The sequence below is a fragment of the Astatotilapia calliptera genome, chromosome 15 (assembly GCF_964374335.1).
Source record: "Astatotilapia calliptera chromosome 15, fAstCal68.1, whole genome shotgun sequence".
In the NCBI taxonomy this organism is placed as follows: domain Eukaryota; kingdom Metazoa; phylum Chordata; class Actinopteri; order Cichliformes; family Cichlidae; genus Astatotilapia; species Astatotilapia calliptera.
The window spans coordinates 4,653,803-4,672,546 of NC_137436.1; the positions used below are offsets into that span (position 1 = coordinate 4,653,803).

At 41.0% G+C, this 18,744-nt stretch overlaps 1 protein-coding gene across 6 annotated transcripts in view; it reads right to left on the minus strand.

Annotated features, from left to right (window-relative positions):
* Positions 1-18,744, minus strand: part of pak5 (p21 protein (Cdc42/Rac)-activated kinase 5) — an 80,791-nt gene that overhangs the window by 25,252 nt on the left and 36,795 nt on the right. For 2 of the 6 annotated variants that reach the window (XM_026194038.2, XM_026194036.2), the window contains exons 2-3: positions 14,028-14,251; positions 12,317-12,361 (exon numbers count right to left, since the gene is read on the minus strand). In XM_026194038.2, coding sequence (XP_026049823.1) covers positions 12,317-12,361; positions 14,028-14,231 — 249 coding nt within the window. In that variant the 5' untranslated portion in view covers positions 14,232-14,251. Of the gene's footprint in view, positions 1-5,894; positions 6,376-6,613; positions 6,825-12,316; positions 12,362-14,027; positions 14,252-18,744 lie in introns of those variants that run through there. The other 4 variants (XM_080290130.1, XM_026194037.2, XM_026194039.2 and 1 more) reach the window with 3 other exon arrangements.

An 18,744-nucleotide genomic window follows, 5' to 3' on the forward strand; every position in this document is an offset into this window, starting at 1 on the left:
TGCTCTACTCTGAGCCCCTCCCGGATGGCTGAACTTCTCACCCTATCTCTAAGGGAGAGGCTAGCCACCCTTCAGAGGAAGACATTTGCGCTGCCATCTTTTCATATCTAAGTAAAATCCTTTAATATAATCCAAGGTTACATTTTACAGAAAATTAACTCCTTTTCCAACACCTATGCAAAGTATAAGATGTAGAATTCCTAAAAATCACAAGTGAGACTGAGAAGGCTGAAGCATTTTAGGTCATATTAGTAAACACAGCAGGCTAGTAAAAAAAACCCCAAACTATTTTAATGACAATTAATGTCAGTAGAGACCTGCTCAGCTCAATTCCTCATCTGTATTTTTATTCTTGAGACTGTAACTGAGTCATGTTTGGCATGATTCACAGTGAAATAATCCTTATTTGTATTTGCTTGAATCCTTGAGTTTACCGTTTGGATGCCACTTAGCTCCCTTCAGTTTAACTCTTTCCTCCACAAAGATGACATTAAATGAATTTTAATTAATAAATAAACATTAATGGATAAAGATGTGGTTTGATGACCATTACAAAAGTTTCAAGGTTTTTCCAAGAGTAGCTTAGGCAGAGATCCCCCTCCCTAACTTCTGATAGAAACCCAGTCATTTTGTTCTATATGCAGCCCTGACACATGATAGAAATCACTCAGTTCAGAAAAGAGCTTCATCAACGGCTCCTAGTAGGTTTTCAAGGGGTAAAGAGCAGTGTTGGGCAAGTTACTTTAAAAAAGTCATTAATTATAGTTACTAGTTACTTCTTCAAAAAAGTATCTGAGTTAGATACTGAGTTACAAGATTCTAAAAGTAATTGATTACTTGAAAAGTAACTATTGCGTTACTTTAAAAAAACGTTTAACCCTCTGGGGTCCAGGGTATAATTGGCCATTTTTAACTACTTTTGATTTTCCCTCCACATTTTACCTTTAAAAACTATTTACTTTGCCTTGTTTGGTATCATCCTTTTCAGCACAACCTCACGTGTCTGAATTTACAGTCATGTTTTCATTTTGATATACTGTATTAACACAACTGATCTAAAAATCAGACAAAAAACATAAAATCCGAGTAGGAAAAGTTCTATTTTTTACTGTAACAACCACAAACATGTTTAATGAATCATATTTCATAACTTTAAATGCAAATATAAATTGTCGATTTTAAAATCATAAAAGCACAAGTTTTGCAAACAAAGTTATTTGCATCCATTTACCTTTTACCTTTTGTTATAACCATTTCAAACTATTCACAGAACAATCAGCTGTTCTTCAATAAGATGCCACACAAATTATTTGTGCCACTCCAAATATTTCTGTCCACTATAAAGGAGAACATCACAGCCTGATACCTGCAGGTCTGACAGCAGCAGGTGTATCACTCCTGTTTCTACCTGGAGACAGCAGTCGCCTCATTGTTCTCACACACAACACAAAACTATCCACAACACTACACACTAACTACACAAGACAACACATTAACTTCACACTCCGAACACGCTAAACGTCACAAATCTCTCACATCTCAAAACTCGCTCTCTCTCTTTTTCTGCTGTCTCTCTTTCTTTCTCTCTCTCGCCGTCACTCCTAAAACTTCCCCCTCTCCCTAAACAACCAAATGTCATGTTGCCATATCATTTTTGATTGGTCGACATGGTGCATTTTTCACACAATTTAAAAACTGGTATATATCACCTTGTTGCTTTGGCATCTTGAAGTGGTCATGTGATTGGCTTATCACGACTACTTTATTCTTCCTCAGTCAAACAGCAGCACTCATGCGATTGTTTTGCCCCCCTAGCTCCAGGTGTTGTGCCAAAAAGTGATCGTTGGGCAGAAAGTGATTACCGTCCGTGGTAGCGCGTGCAGCTGCTTAAAGCTGTAGCGCCCAGATTACTTACAGCTACTTCCGTACAACTGATATAAGATACGGTAAGCTGAACACAGCGTCAACCGTCTGTTTGTTGAAAAACAGTAACACGACCGCACCGCATTTTCTTGTTAGTAACAGTAATGGCGTTGTAACGATAGGAATAGTAATTAGTTCGATTACTCGCTGTTAGTAACGCCGTTATTGCCATCACTGGTAAAGAGTTAAGTCCACCTTCTTGTAGTTCGACTTTCTTATCCTGCTGAAAACAACTACTTAAAGCAGTCTGAAGCCCAAGCCTTTCACTCGTAGGGTTTTCTTGTACTGCTCTCATTATTTGAAACTTTGGAGATGTTTTATATGAGCATCCACCAATCTGGTTGTTAGCTTTCTAATGACAGAAACACATGAAAAGAAACAATGTCCCTTATGAAATCAATACAAGATGCAAAATGCCCTGTGCTTTTGTTTGAAGAGCGTAACTTCCACATACATCTAACCAGAACTTTTCTTGCATTCAGTCACATTAGCCATATTTGGTTAGAAAACCTGGTCTCATAGGAGGGACAGACACCGGCAACCCAAAGTCCACGTGACCTCCAGAAACTTCTAAATGCCTCTAGATTGAAATTTTAATTTGCACACTGGCTAACGTTGGCTAACACTGGCAACTATTGTTTAAGACAAGATTCGCTGACCAGTCTATAGCCCTGTGTGACTGGGGCTTTAAATACGCTTCACAGTTCTTTGAAATTATTTTTGGGAGCTGAAACACTGGCAACTACTTGTTACAAGACAAGTACAAGACACAATTATTAATTATTAAGGAAATGCAAAAATACAGCAAATATTTGTGATTTCAGTCTTTTTAAAACTATCTTTTTAAAAAAATACATTCAAATACAGAAAAAAACAAGCATCTGAACTGCTCATAACTTAGATAATAAAGCTGAAACCTTATTGGTCACTATATCATATAACCCTAACAGAAGCCTGTGGCCCATCAGCATGTCTATACGTATCATTCGGAAAGCATGGCTGGAAGAATAGTGGTTACTTGTTTATGTGGGTCATGCTGCTGGAAGCCCTCTGTGTAGCCCCTTACACCAGCTGCTGAGCACTGGTGGCTATGTTTACCACCAGTGACATGCCTACAACCCCCACAGCTCCCAGCCAGTAGCTCAGACTAGCATGACCCAATCACCTCTGACCTCAACCTCAGCTACAAGCTCCAGGATCCATGAGTCAGACATGATCCAGCGCATGGAATCAAGAATGATTTCCAGCAAAAATGGATTAGTGGTGGAGGCATAATGAAATACAAACATACAGTCAGAGCAAATCCCCTGATCTTAAGCATATTAGTGTAGTAAAGCCTGGACACTCTTTTTTTATCCATTCCTCTAAGCACTGGCAGATTAAGGCTGATTCAGAAGCGGGCAGCAGAAATTTTCTAGAAAATATAATATTAAAAACCCCCCAGAATAAATACGTTTCCTTGCCAGTTTGGCCATATATGTGGTGGGAATAATGTTGTTCTTTTTTGAAAATTCTCCAAGTGAGCACGTCACTGCCCGAGAAACTCTCTGATCTAAAGGAGGAAAAAGGAGAGGAAGCAGAGAGCGGGAAGCAGAGGAGGAGATCAATTTGATGTCTCCCAGTTATCTTCTTGTCAACTCAGAGACAGATAAACAGACAGCTTCCCACTATAGATTAATTACACCCCAGCGCTCATTAATCGGAGCCCCGTCAGCCACTACAGACGCCTACAACACGCTGCCACCCCTATCACTGCTAAGTTGCTACTCCCCTTTCTCCTCATTAGTCTGCTTTCCTGTTATCCTTCCCCCCCTCATTTTACCTCTCACACTCAAACATACATGTATTTACTTTTACCTGCAACTAACAAGACTACTGCATATAAAAAAATAGCAGACATGACATGTTTATGTAATTATAAAATGTTAGCATGCTAACACACTGTCAAATACAGGTAAGCTAGCATGAATTATGTTCCTAATATCCTTTGCACAGTGTGGGAAAAGTTTGTAGAACCACTATTAAGAGCACTTATTAAAATTCATTCTCATTTAGCTAAAAAAAAGTATATCTTTGAAACTGAAATTATCATTAAAAATCGGTTTGCTCATGAGCTACCAGTGTGGTGCAGGGCTAACATAGAGAAACAGACAACCATTCATGCTCACATTCACACCTATAGCTAATTTAGAATCATCAGTTCACCTAACATGTTTAAATCTTTTGACTGTGGGAGGAAGTCGGAGTGACCGGAAAGAACCCACATGGTCATGGAGAGAACCCCACTCAGAAAGGCCCCAGCCTAGATTCAAACCCAAGACCTTCTTGTTGTGACGGTAGCTAGCCACCTCACCACCATGATATAAATGTTTCTGAAACCATAAACACTGAACTGTACCAGCAGGAATAAGGTCAGTTCTCAAACCCTGACCATAACTCTTTATTGCACACATGAACTAGACTTGGTCTAATTCCAAAGACAAGCAGCTACTTCTCACAGATGATGATACAAAAATAACTTTTCACAAACCTTGAATAACCTTTGCTGTGAAACTACCAAATCCTAATATCATTGTTAATTTATAATTACTTCATCTACTATCTATATGCAGTAATAAAGCGGTTACTGATGGAAAACCTTCCAGCAGGGCTACTTGGCTGCAGAATAATGCACTAAAATGTGCTTTATAATGACTGATAAAGTGCTAATAGGTCAATCACATGCTTACAGCCCAATAATTAATGGTTAATATGTGTAGCCTGATATAGAGTGTTACCTTAGTAAACTTTGCTAATATTCTGGTGAAATATCTCTATTACAGAATCCCCTGGAAACTAAAATATCGAGTCAGCCTCTTGAACCAGACCAAGAATAATAAGAACCAACCTGTGTAACCTATGTAATGACAATCAGTCCTTACATAAGCTGACCAGGTACATCTAAATCCATAAAATAAGAGTAGACTTATTAAAATGATGCTCTCGCTCACTCTCAGTCGGTTTTCCACAGTGAAATGTGAGGTGCAGGATTTGAAGTGTTAGTTGTAGTTTGCTCGCTGGCCACACGAGGATACTGCAGGTCCAGCCATTACACTCCCTCGCACGTGTGTAAAGCAGCACTTGGTGATGCAATGCAAACAATGTAATGTGTCCAAAAAGATTAGAAAATTAAAAAGGGCTCTGTACAGTTTCTTATTGGGATATTGCAAAGTACTTTAAATCCACTCTTAGCTTTTAAATCTTAGCTTTACGAGTTTGAGAGACCAGCTGTCTCACATGATTTTTGTTTCTTCAACAATCCGTCCCTGTTTAAAATTCACAGCCTAAATGTCCTTCCAAAAAAACCCACATTCAGACACTGAGGGATGGTTGTTAGCCAGGACATTTTGAGCTGCCCTGGCAAAGTACAGCGCACATCGCCGAAAGCCAAAATTCCCCCGCCGACTGAAGCCTCCGTGAGAGGTGATTTGCAGAGTGTGACTGTGAATGGCAGCCGCGCGAGAAGACAAAGTGAGAAAGCAGAGGAGGAGGAGGAGCAGAGCGAAGGAAGGAACGAGAGAGGTCTAAATCAATGCCATCCACTTCAGCTCGGTGCCAAGAAAGACAGATGCTCTCTCTATCTGCGCGAGGGTGCATGCCGGCACAGACACACATCAATCAGGAGTTATTTTCCTCCGAGTCTATTTCTGCTTTGACCAATTTAATCCTCGATCAATTTGAGATGGAATGTAATACATGCTGAGTCAAAATCCAATTAAATTGAAATTGAATGCACATTGATCACAACATCTAACTTTCTTTTCGTCCGATTAAGAAGTTGAATGAATGCCACCGTCACCGTGCATGACAATCTGAAGCGCAAACGCAGTTTGGCAGATCTGGAGCAAAGAAACACTGAAGGTGCGTATCAGCATCTAAAGAGAAAGATGTAGGAAATGTTTGCGGAGTCAAACAAATCATGAAACACTTACCTGATTGCACATTCTTTTAAATCTTCAATGTAAAAAAACTAAAAACCCCAGAAAGAGTGTAAGATCCCACATGTTGAGAGATTTTGGACTTGCTCCACATCAAAGCACTTGTCTAGACCTCATTCATTTTCATTCTGGGCAGTCTACTGCCTTGGAGCTCACCCAGTATCGTTAATACACACTTGCAATAAAATGCCTCCTCAAATTAGCAACTCTCAGTGTGCACATGTCAGAACCATAATAGCCTGCATCCCTATTCAATAAAGACACAGGTTTGCATTTCTGCCCCTGGAGCAAGGGCTGGGTGACCCTGTTGAATCAGAAACACTATCTCTCTCTCTCTACACTCAGTTTCTATATGTACACATACAGCAAACCCAGCACAGCTACAAAAATAACCGCACAAACCTGGAGTTCTAGAAACAGGAGAAAACAACCTGCGCTCTGTACGGCTGTAATTCAGAGAGGTCAACTTGCAGTGTTGAAGCAAAAACAAATGCAGGTTTTAAACACAGTCAAACATGTGATCTTTAAAAGTGATCTCACTCTTACCTGCACCCTTCACTGTTTAGTCTAGCGCAGTTTCGTGTATGTTTTCACAAAGTGCCTGAAACTGCTGGCAGTGAGTGCTGAGACCTGTTGCACAAACAAACATGCATAGCCAGCATACCAGCATGTAGTCTTGGCTCAGCAGCAGCAGAAAGAGTCGAACGCCCCACCTGTAACTGTTTATGAGTCGTCGGGGCCTGGGGTTTAACGACTGCCGTCTTCTCAGCCTTCATCGCTACCCCCACCTGCCTCAGCTTCCCCGGCTGCCTCAGTGGCACAGTCCTTCTGCTCGCTCCGGCCCTGAAATCTCCAGCTCCTCGCCCACCTGCCATAATAAGTTACTCTGCCTGGCTGCAGCTGCATGGATTGACTGTAAGTTTGGCTCTGCGCTCACAGCGACCAACATATGACAGACTTAATCATCAAATTTCCCCACCCTCTGTCACCTGCCAGTAAGCTGCTGGGGGAAGGTGCATGGCTGTACTCTGCTATCAGTGACCCACTGACATTTACAGTAGTACTAGATGTGATCCTGAATGTAAGGGCTGCTGTCATGTGCTACTGTCTCCTTTGTCTCTATTCCGTGAAAGCCTAATTTCTAACTGACCCAAAAGCATGACTCCTCAGCACCTTCTAAGCTATTAAACCAAGCGTTGTTATTCAACAGTATCTACTGGATATTTACTTTGCCACCGAGAGTGCATATTGTGGCAATATTTTCCACAGTTCCAGCGTGATGTAAGGCTGAGATATTTTCAGTGCAGCTATAATGGGTTTGACAACAGCGAGATGTTCAGCTACCTAAAATATCAGCAGTTCTCTCCACCTACACTACCTGCAGTATATGTAACCCACAGCTGAAATGCAAGAAGTTTAGGGAATTAGCACTGCAGGCTGTCAGCAGTCGGCTTGGGAAATGATAGAAATTGTAAAAAGGAGAAGAGTATTACAAAACAGGCTGAAGCAAAGAGAGCACATTAGAATGAAATCTTCATTGCATAACTCATTCTCACTGTGGAGCAGTAACTCTGAAATAGTTTATCAAGTTTTGGATTCCATCTGCAACGCTTCATTACCGAAAATTTCCTTTTGCATACGCTTCGACATGGAAACGGGAACTGGAAAAGTTCTTTTATGTCCTGAAAGAGACTTTTATTTTGAAGTGTGGTCACTTAAGTTCTTTAAGTGCTGCTGATACATGATTAGCATGTTTAAAAATGTGTACGTTTATGTGATCAGTCCTCCACTAAGGTTTGACAGCTTTCTAAAAAGGTGAACTATTATTAGAAGTACTTTTCCCCAAACTGTATTTAGTGTGACTCCTGTGGCCGTACTTCCTCTTTTAATCAGGACTTCTCTTGAAGATGGTACACATTACATTTGCTCTCTGAACCTTCACTATTTTTCTACTTTCAAATGTAAAGCTTGGTTGCTTGAAAACACGTAATGTTAATGTACTTTTGCAGCACTTTGAACTTCTTACTTTGGTTCTAATGTGTAAACCACAGACGTAAAGGGCCGTCATGACGTTGCCTACTGGTCAGTGAATTCCTGTGATGAAGTCTGGAGCTGAGAAAGTGAAAAGACCACATGCCCAGTCAGCAGCATACACAGCATTACTGGTCACTAAGGTCAAATAATATAATATGGGCACGATTTAGTTGAAAGTAGTTGTTTACGTGCTTCTTTCAGGTGTGCTCAGAGTCCACATGCATAGCTGGGGAATTATAGTTTAAGCCCTACTTTACGTGACAACAAACACCACAGGGCCCATTCACACAGACTCACTGAAGTGGAAACACCAACGAAAGCCTAACTAATGACCCCATGATTCTCTTGTGCTTTTAAGAGCAGTCACACCAACATCAACATCCTCTCTTGAAATGCCATCTTATTCATTTGTACCAACACGATAATTCAAACCAAGGAAACTGAGATGTTACTATGAGTGTGTAATCTAAACGCTTTTCATTTACCTCTATTAACAGCAATTGATGCAACAGTCCTTCACCGATTCAATACAAGCTTTCAAATGTCTCCATTCATGAACTCCCTGATCTGATTCATCTTTGGAAACCTGAAGATCAGCTAAGGCCATTGAACTACAACCGCATTAGCTTCCCACCCACATGGCATGAGAGTGAAATTTATATGACGACAAATAGATTTGCTGTGTTTGCTGTCAAAAGATGGACGACAGTACTAGATATGAGAAAATACATTTTTTAAGCTTGATCCAGAACAAGAACGTGTTATGCAAAGATGAGAGCAGTATTAAAGATATGTTGCAAAAGTGCTAGCCCCCTGGGTCCACTTATTATCTTTGATTGTGAATATCTTTCCTCTACAGCTCCTGCAGAATTAAGAGGAATAAGCTCTCGGTTGATCTCAGAAATCATTATGGTTTAGCTCTCTATGAAATCCTCATGTTCTCTTTTATTTTTACTCTGGCTTGATGCTAACATCAGTGCCTTGAGGGTTATTTTGATAACGTTTGTGATAAAACAACTATATAGATTGATGAATCCACCAAAAACACCCTCTAAAATGTTGGTTTTCATTGTTTCTGCAGCATAATGAGACCAGTGTAAATCTGTCTGGCGACATGTAGCTTTAACTGCAAGACCTGTACTTGCCCAGCATTTTACTGTGTTTAAATCAGAGGGGTTTTCACTGTCACTGAATCAGCTTTATATTGTCAGGGTACAGAGCCTGTATCTGTAGTGTGTGTGTGTGTGTGTGTGTGTGTGTGTGTGTATTTCGACATCACTTTAGCTTTCAAAACTGTTACTTGTTGGTAACTTGTTGGTAACAAGTAACAACACAACACATTGCAAGTTGTCTGGACTTGACCTAAATGTAAAGTAAAATGCTGGCTTCTTATGAAGTCCAAACAAAGCAGGTAATACTGCTGAACACGGCACAGCTGGTAATCTGCTCAAACTAAACTTCTTTGCTATTATATATGTCACCTTCCAGATGGAAAAGAAAATAATAAAAAAATATTACACTTCAGAAGAAAACTGCATGAGAAAAATCACAATATGAGACATATAAGTTTCATAAGACGTGGATATGAAACAAACATTTACTTTTGAAAGAAATGGAAACATTTTTTCCTATTTTTTTTCACTGTGAGCTTTTCTGTGGAGGTCATTTAGTTTCTTTTTTACACGAACGGAAACATCTGATATTGGCTGACGGCTGAGGAAACATAAGCAAATAGGAACAAGAAGATAGGATTAAGTGGCCAATGCGCACAAATACACACACAAACATTTATAAACACATACAAGCGTGCGCACACACACACAGAGACACCATCATGGTAAATTACTCTCTCAGCTCTATAGGGGTCTGCAATTTGAGGGTGTCAAAGTCAAGGTGTAATATTAGCCTGGCATTAATAATAGCCGTAGCACTGCCCCTGCTAGTGTTAATGAGTGCAACACATTAACACACATGTAGCTTTGGATCGCATGCTCACCCACACACCCACGCATACACGCTCACACTTCAATAATGAAATACAAACTAACAATGAAGATGTTTTGCATGAGTTGTCACAGTGCACTTACTTATGCACCACCAGACACATTAAATTCTCAAAATAAAGAAGCTTTAAGAGCACAATGTTTAAAACATGCAAATGCTCTTAGGGCATGGTGTTAGCTTATACTTTTGGATTAACATGTGTGCTAAGGGCTAGTGAAGGCGGAGGGTGGAGAAGGGGGAGAACAGAGATGAGAGCTAAAGCTTCAAGCAATACTAATGCCCAGCTGAGATGAGCAGTCTGACAACAAGGCTACAAGGCCTTGTGAATAAACGATGAGCGCTCAAAGCCACGGGGCAGAGGTAGTAGTTATTTTAGCATGATGGCCGTGCCGGCCTCTCTTAACTGCTTAGCACGCAGATGAAAAAAAGCATATACACACACGCATGCACACAAAGACACAAAGATACCGTGCTGACATTTTACTGTACTCTGTTCCTCTATACTGTTTGGTGAGGACAGCACTGGACGTTTGCCAGAGACCGACTCATCCAGGCCCACCTGGTGTGTGTGTGTGTGTGCGTGTGTGTGCGTGTGTGTGTCTATATGCACAAACTTATAAACACTAAGTAGACAGAGCTGGGGGAGTCTGCCAAGCAGAGGAAGCCTTATGTCAATCAAGTGTCAGGGCAAGCTGGAGAGAAGGATATCAGGCCATGGGTGAGACACTATAAATAACCTAGCCCACCTTGGGAGTCAGGGTCAAATACACACACACACACACACACACACACACACACACACACACACACACACACACACACACACACACACACACACACACCCTCATGTTTACATCCCTTCAGAGGACACATCACTACACATACATCACTACACTGACTTGCATTCATTTCCTAGAGACTTGCCCTGAAAGTATCCAGTTTACCAAAGGTTTACACTACACATTTTCTTTTTTTGTACCCAAATCTAGCACTCACAACACCAGTATAATGCACTGAGAAAATACTGGACAAAAAACCTTAGAAAATCAGCGCCGTATTCAGAAAATGTACCATTAAAAGAATCACAAGTTCTAAACAGGCTTTTACACAAAAGAAAGCCTGAGTTGTGTCACTGAAGCCATTAAACGTGCAAACAGCAGAGCTTCTTATGTTATCTGCTTCTTTCAAATAGCACGCTCAAACAAGACTTGCACACATATTTGCTAGTATTTATTCTTTCTACGCGCACTGCAGGTGACAGCGAAAGCCTTTGGATTTGATATGGGAGCGAAGTGCCCCCTGAATTCTGAGCAATCTCTAGCTACTTTTAACATTGTTCTACCAGCTTAAGACTTAAACTAGAGGCTGATTCAGATGGGATTTGGATCTATACCAAAAGAGGATCTCAATATTGCACACGCCTTTTATGTTTCTTTCACAAACTAGAGCTGGCTCATGGTACATGTGGTTGCGTGAATATAGACAAAACTAAGGCAAATATTTTATTACCCACCTGCTGGATTATTAGTTAATTTAATCCTGAGCTATAAGCAGATATGGCAGATTTAGGCATGCCGTACTGAAGCCTGTTAATTAAAGCAAGAACTCTTAAGTGCTCAGAAACCGACAAAACAGCTGGAGGAAAGATTTGGATATTACCAACTGTCTCCAGGATGTGAAATATCTTTTCAGCTCATTCACGTTCTAATCATTTTGTTGATTAGGAGCCATAAGTATAATGAGGAGAGGAGAGGAGAGGAGAGGAGAGGAGAGGAGAGGAGAGGAGAGGAGAGGAGAGGAGAGGAGAGGAGAGGAGAGGAGAGGAGAGGAAGTGATTGGGTTAGATTAAAGGGTGGATCGAAGGGTTTTTCTAACACATGCAAACCCTTTTGAGCTAGTTTCTACAGAGTGACAGCTTCCAGTAGAGCAGAATCAGCTGTCATGGCAACATGCACTTCACATCTCAGCACCCATCATCATCATTATGATTATCATCATCATCATCATCATCATCATCATCAATGATGCTCCATAGCAAAAGGGGAGAAACGAGGGGAGCATGCCACTGCAGTTGATCTCATGTTTTCTTTTCATGCGAATGAAACAAAAGAGTGGAGATGAGGTCTAACAAAGGACTTGGCAGAGCAATGTAGTTATGTCATGTGTTAGTGTGTGTGTGTGTGGAGCCATTCTCTGTGTTTCTCCCTGTTCCTGCTGACACATCACCTCCACCTGAATGCATGGCAGCAGGCACGTGGGGGAGAGATGTGGAAACAAAACAGCGGGATTGTGACTGTGTGAGAGCGACCGTTTGGAGAAAAGAAAAGAAAAAAAAGGTGAGGTGAGTGTGGGGGTCAGAAGGGAAGAGGAAGTCATACTTTGGGCAACGGCGTTTCGGATGACCGGACTTTCTTGGGAGATATCTGTGAAGAGAGCAAGAGAATTATTTTCTTGTTTCCCCCTCTTCAGAGATATCTCCTGTGGCATATTGCTGTTCTCTGTAACAGAGCTTTGTCTGCTTGGATTTTCCTGTCAGCAGGACCTGCAAGCAGTTCCTGAGAGACTAACAGTGTATTTAGTCTCAAGCTTTGTCATTTATTTAAAAGGAACCTTGACTTGTAGTGTTACGCTTTATGAGCTTTCAGTTACAAAAATGGAAAATTTGTTTAAAATTCAAATGTTTCTTGGGGGATAATTCATTCCTGACATATTACAGTACAAGGGCAACAGAAGTGGTGTACGCAGCAGTAAGTTGTACTGCAGCACCGATCAGGCAAAAAGGGTCCTAAATTTCAAAGCACTGGCCCTCTTCAGTATGCTTGGACCACTTTAAAAGAGAATAATTGCCACATTATAAACAATGACCCTGTAAAGGCCCATTAGACCCAAAAACAACACACACAGGAAAGGTGCACAGAAATATCAACGAGCAAATCATCAAGTGGTCAAGTGTGGCTATAACTGGCAACAGTTGGTCAAATGTGTCAAAGTGATATGTTAAGGAGCGCCAATGAACAACAACACATCAGAGGAGACACTCGGAGAGAAGAGGAGACACACAATCACAATCACAGGGGAGGTAAGGCGAATGAAAAGACACATCAGTTTGAAATCACAGAGGCATCATGTAATGGAAAACATTTATAAAATCACACAGACACTACATTAAACAATTCTGGACTGACACAGGCTGGAAAGACAAATATGGGTGGTGTGTATGTCTAACTCCTCTCACACATGCAGTCCATATCAAACAACCTGAAAATCCCACCGGACTTTTACGAAAGCAGCACATACGTCTGCTGTGAACATGCAAATCAGATTCATAGGCATCTGGTCGCTTGGTCGCAAGCACTTAGAAAAATATCAAAATAGTGTTTTGTTATTCATTTGTTAAGATTCTTTTGTGATTTTTGCCCTTTTTAATTGGCCGGTAATGTCAGTTGACTTATGACCAGGGATCATAAATGGTGTGATGACACAAACACAAGTGTGCTATCTAGTTAGTGGATAGGTTAGTAGGTGGCCAGCGTAGCCACTGTTTATCCACAACATGTCTCCTGGGTGGGTGCCACTACTTTTTTAACCCACTGAAATATAAGAGGCTAAACTGTAATGCAACACAGTCTACTACAATTAGTTCTATAGCTTTAGTGGCAAGAGGGAGTCAATCAGTGTTCACAAAAATGTTTAATGTAGGCTTAAAGCATCATAATAAGCAACAATATGATTACCATTTCCGATTTGATAGGGACATTTAAACAGTGTGAAGTGGCCAGATGGTATGGAGAATTCTCTATTTTGCCTCTGAGGAAAGTGTGCAACAGGTGGAGAGGGAAGCAGTAAGAGACAAAAACACTGAGGTGACAGACATTTACAGAGGGTGAGAAAGCACAGACAGCAATAAAAAGGAGAGGCGAGAAGAAAAAAAGTTCATAATTAAGTTCACATAGACACGGCGTGTGTGGGTAAAAGTGGAGGAGAAACAGAGGGATGAACAGCAAGAGAAAGATGTGAGAAAGGTAAGCAACAGGCTGGAAGTGATAAAGATTTGTCTCTATTGCTAGAGTCTGTGTGGTTGTAATGTACCTTCATTGGTGCCAGCTGTATGGGGGTAATGTAGGAGGGGTCCACCATGGGCTTGGGCCGATTGGCAGTGTCTGCCAGGAGGCTCTGCCATTGCTGTGGCAGGCCGGTGAACTTCTGCTCCCGTGGGTCGAAGCCCGTGTGGACCCGGTGCTCGAAGTTAGACGGAGCTGAGATCTCCAGCCGTTTCTTCTTCTTCCCAAACATGCTGGAAAACCCTGGCAAACCTGGCAACCCCAAAAGAAAAAAAAAGCATACTTGTATTAATATTCTGGCTGCAGCACTGGCTACGCTTATGTTTGACGCCCGTGAGTTAAAGACTGTATCTTTAAGATGTCGTTATGAAGTCATCATGGCAGTATATTCTCCTTCTTGCCTAAAGTTTAATCTTCTTTTTTACATAGTACTAGGATGTTTTATACCACCGCTCTGTAGCATGATGAATCTCTTGTCTTATAACGCTGCAGGTTATAGACGAGGAAAGAACGAGCAAAACTATCCAAACACACAAAATAAAAGAAAAAAAGCCAAGTGTCCACTTTGATTATGTAATGTAAACATCAGGGGAAAAACGATGGCAGTGGGGATTTTTTTAAACACATGTTGGACAGCGGTTCTATGCGGCTGTATAGTCAGGCGCGTATGCTGCATGAAAGCTCCCGTCTGTGCTTTTTGGAGCTGTTTGGAAAACCCACTGTGACTCTCGTGGTTTGGGTGTATGCATAATGTCCAGTCATAGGAACAAAATGTCATAATGCTGTTGTTGTGGCTGTGAATGGAGTCTATTGTGTCACTCCTCTCTGAGAGGCATTGTCCTCTGAGGGAGCCACCACTGCCACCCCCGCCACCATACTCCTTACTTTTTTTCTCTTTGCCTCTGTCATGGCTTTTGCAGAGACAATGTTTGCTGTGCCATTCCACTCGATCATGCATTTGCATGCATGTACTGCAAATGGGCAAAATAAACAAAAGATCCTCACTTATGCAAACACGCTGAAAACAGTTCAACAAAACCGCTCGAGGAGTTTAATGTTTAGATTGTCCCAAGAAAAAATGTTTTGCCCCTATCAGAAGAAAACATCATTTACACTCATCACCACACACTAACCACTGACCATACACACACACCTTTATACACCACACACACACACACAGTACATGCATTACAATTGTTACTAGCAAGTAACAACCATAATCTTTAAACTTCACCCAGTTACCATTATTTTAACATTTCAAACCTGCACAAATATGGAATAACGCTTAGATTTTCCAGTGAGAAAATCTGAATGCTTAACGGCGTATCCGCTTAGAAAGCAAGGTAATACGTTTGTGTATTTCAGTTTGTCCCAGTTTTCTAAAACTCTATTATAAATAAAAATTCAATTAACATGTTATTAGCTCAAATGTAGTTGCTTACCAGAAATGTGCCAGAAGTCATTAATTTTTAAGGCTGCCACTGTGTGTGTGTGTTCATGTGTGTTTAACGTGATAATACTTATTAATACTTAAAAGAGGAGAAATATCAGAAATGCTCCCTTATCTCTCAGCCTCCTGTAGAGGTGTGTCAGTGCCAGTTTTTGATTGGCTGGAAGTGGCAGGCTGCCAGAATGGCACTGTTACACTGTCAGGAGCAAGAGACAAAGTAAACAAACTTGTGCTGTACCCTCTGTGTCATACTCTGGCAGCATATTGTCAGCAGTGCTGAAGAGTGAGGGTGACACCGAAATCACAATAGAGCACAGTTGCATTTGCAGGTATATTTACATGTCATTTCCTGTATATGTAGCCGAGCAGCTAAAGTAGCCTGCAAACTGTCTGAGCAGTAAATGACTGCGGGTCATTCACCTAGCTGTGTTGCACACAAATTGTATACTTAAGTTTGTAATTTAGATAAGAGGCAGCAAAACAGTCAGAATGTGAGGAGCTTATGTAACGGCAGATAAACAATGTGCGATTTGTTCCTTACACTTTTGCTTTCCTTTTCAGTTTTTGGAGGCGCTAAAGAAAGACACGTCGCTATATCATAAGCGAAGAGCAAACATTTAAAGCACGTTTTTGAATAAAATATTACAAACATGCTGCTACCTCAAACATTCTAAGTAAATCTGCAGAGCGGTATATCAAATGACTAACTCTTCTGACCTGGTAGAGCCACTTCAACAGATGCAATGACAGAAGTCACCAAAGAGTCTTTCTCTAAATGCAACTTTAAACAGGCAAGGCAAAGTAATCATGGAAGTCTTTCTCAATCATTTCCTTTCTTCCCAGCAGGAGAGACAGACAGATCAAATTAGCGGCCTCAAACAGGAAAGATGGGGAGATAGATTGATAAAAATGGGGTAGGAGGGTTGATAAGGGTAGAACACGAGAGCGGAGGAGGAGCATGGGAAGGAGTTTAGGAAGGGATCTCAACAAATGCTAACAGAAGAAAGAAGAAGAAGAAGAAAAAGACAAACATGGAAAGAGGACGGAAGCCTAAAGTCCTTTGTGCTAGGAATGCGCTGCACTGCATGCATCACAATCACAGCACAACAGATTATTATGCAGCACACGGCTGCCTTTAGAAAAGTCTATACTGGATCAAAGGGTGCTAAGTCATAGATAGAAGCTTCATCCCACAGGCATGTTTACACAACTCTGCCTTCTACAGTGCAGTCACTGTAAGCTTGCTTCAACGATGCTTTCATTTGTGAGCAAAAGTACTTTTAATGAAAAGAATATACCCGTGTAATCAAAACATAACTTGTCATATTCGTCATGATCTGATCAGGACTAAACATTTAACCACAACTGTGACCCGAGTGTGAGAGCAATACAAGTACATGTGCATACCACAACTAACAAATGACTCCTTGCAGTAAACACCTGCATATTAAGAAAGCGTCTATCACAGAGGTACATCTGGAAAGATTGCTCGTTGTCTTTCAGCTAGCTTGATTCACAAAACCAAACAATTTAAACGCAGGTATCCCCCGATAAAGAACTAACGATGCTCAATCTTTATCTTTTCCATTTTGCGCTGAGCTACAAATCTCTTATGTAAGGAGGATGTGTCAGCAACCCTTTCCAATTTTGGCCGATGTCCACTTAAACCTCCACAAATCAAGCCAAGGTTCTAACCTTGTTGCTATTTTTGGGGCAGGTACACTAAGTGGCTACATTAAGAAGTGATGCAGTACCGACATGCAGACGTTATGTCCACTGGAAATGACATTCACAAAATACATTTAATGAAGACAACGTCAAGGATGAAGCTGAAACACGGCTCCTGTCAGAGGAAGTCTTCTGCCATCACTGCAGGACAGCACACAGTGACTAAACCGAGGATGATCGCAGACTTGCACTGAATCATCAGCTGACAAATGCAGTAAGCGAAGCTCTTGTTACCTTAGAGCAACATGCAAACAAAAACACATCCTATAACGCCACATCCAACTAAGAACCACAGCGGAAGTACTAATCAGACTGGTCAGTGTGTGTGGGTGTGCTCGTCCAGTTATTTGGGTGCCCCAGCCACTCTCCATGCATCTCCAGGTGTCCAACTCTCTCTTACCAGACTGTCACATTGCTGTGAGAGACTGCATTTATGCAGATCTCTTTAAGGTTTCACCACAGCATTTTAGTCAGGTTGAAGTCTGGACCAATGCAACACCTTGATCGTGTTATTTTTCAGTGATTCCATTGAAGATTTGCTGCTGTGTTTGTCTTTATTGTCCTGGTTGCATTATCCAATTTAAGCCGAGCTTTAGCTGTTAGACAGATCGTCTCACCTTTGACTCTAGAATACTTTGGTATACAAATTCATGATTGACTCAAAGGGCCCAGGTCCTGTTGCTGCAAAGCCCAAATCATCACCTCTCCACCACCATGCTCGGCAGTTAGTATGAGGTGATTGAGCAACTAAGCAAACCTAAGCTGTGCTGCCATGTTTTTTTTTTAAAGGAAAAAAAAAGAGGCTTTCTCCTGGTAACCCTCCCAAACAAAGGCTTCTTGTCTATTTTTTCTAACTTTAATGCCATTAACTTCAACATTTAACATGCTAACTGACGCCCACAGAGTCTGAGATTGAGCTCTTGGGATCTTTGCAGTTTCTCAGAGCATTGCACGATCTGACATTGGGGTGACATTGCTTGCTACAGACAAGCAAACTGATGATGATGATCATTTGATTAGCATCACGTGGCTGTTACATACACTTCCTTTTTTTCACAAGACTAATCCTGTGAAAAGTTTATTTTTCAAATGATTGTATGCAGCTCTTAGTCCTTGTTTGACAAGAAAATAGTGGTTAATGAGAACCAAGCTAATTTATAGACACTGAACCAAACAACAAGCTAAACAGCTAGCGCTTTTAAATCAGCTAGCAAGCTAGCTAGTTTGTTTTATCTGTCTGAGGGTAACTGAAACCAATTTTTATTTTTAAATAGGTGTGTAGTGGTAAATCCAGCAGTGTTATCAATATGAACAAAATCTATTACAGTAAACGGCTTTAGCTAAACAAGAGGGATATTTTAATCAAGCTTTCATTTCACAAAATGTCTTCTTCTTTCCTTCTTGTACTGGGTAAGCAACCCATAGTGAAGGTGGAAACCCATGACCTAGATGGTGCTTCTCGGGAATAAGATTACTAAAGGCTAGTAGGACTTAAGTCGTCTAGGCCAAGCTCAGCAGTAAGGAGACACAACAACACATGCAGACAGACACACATAAACACAGCACT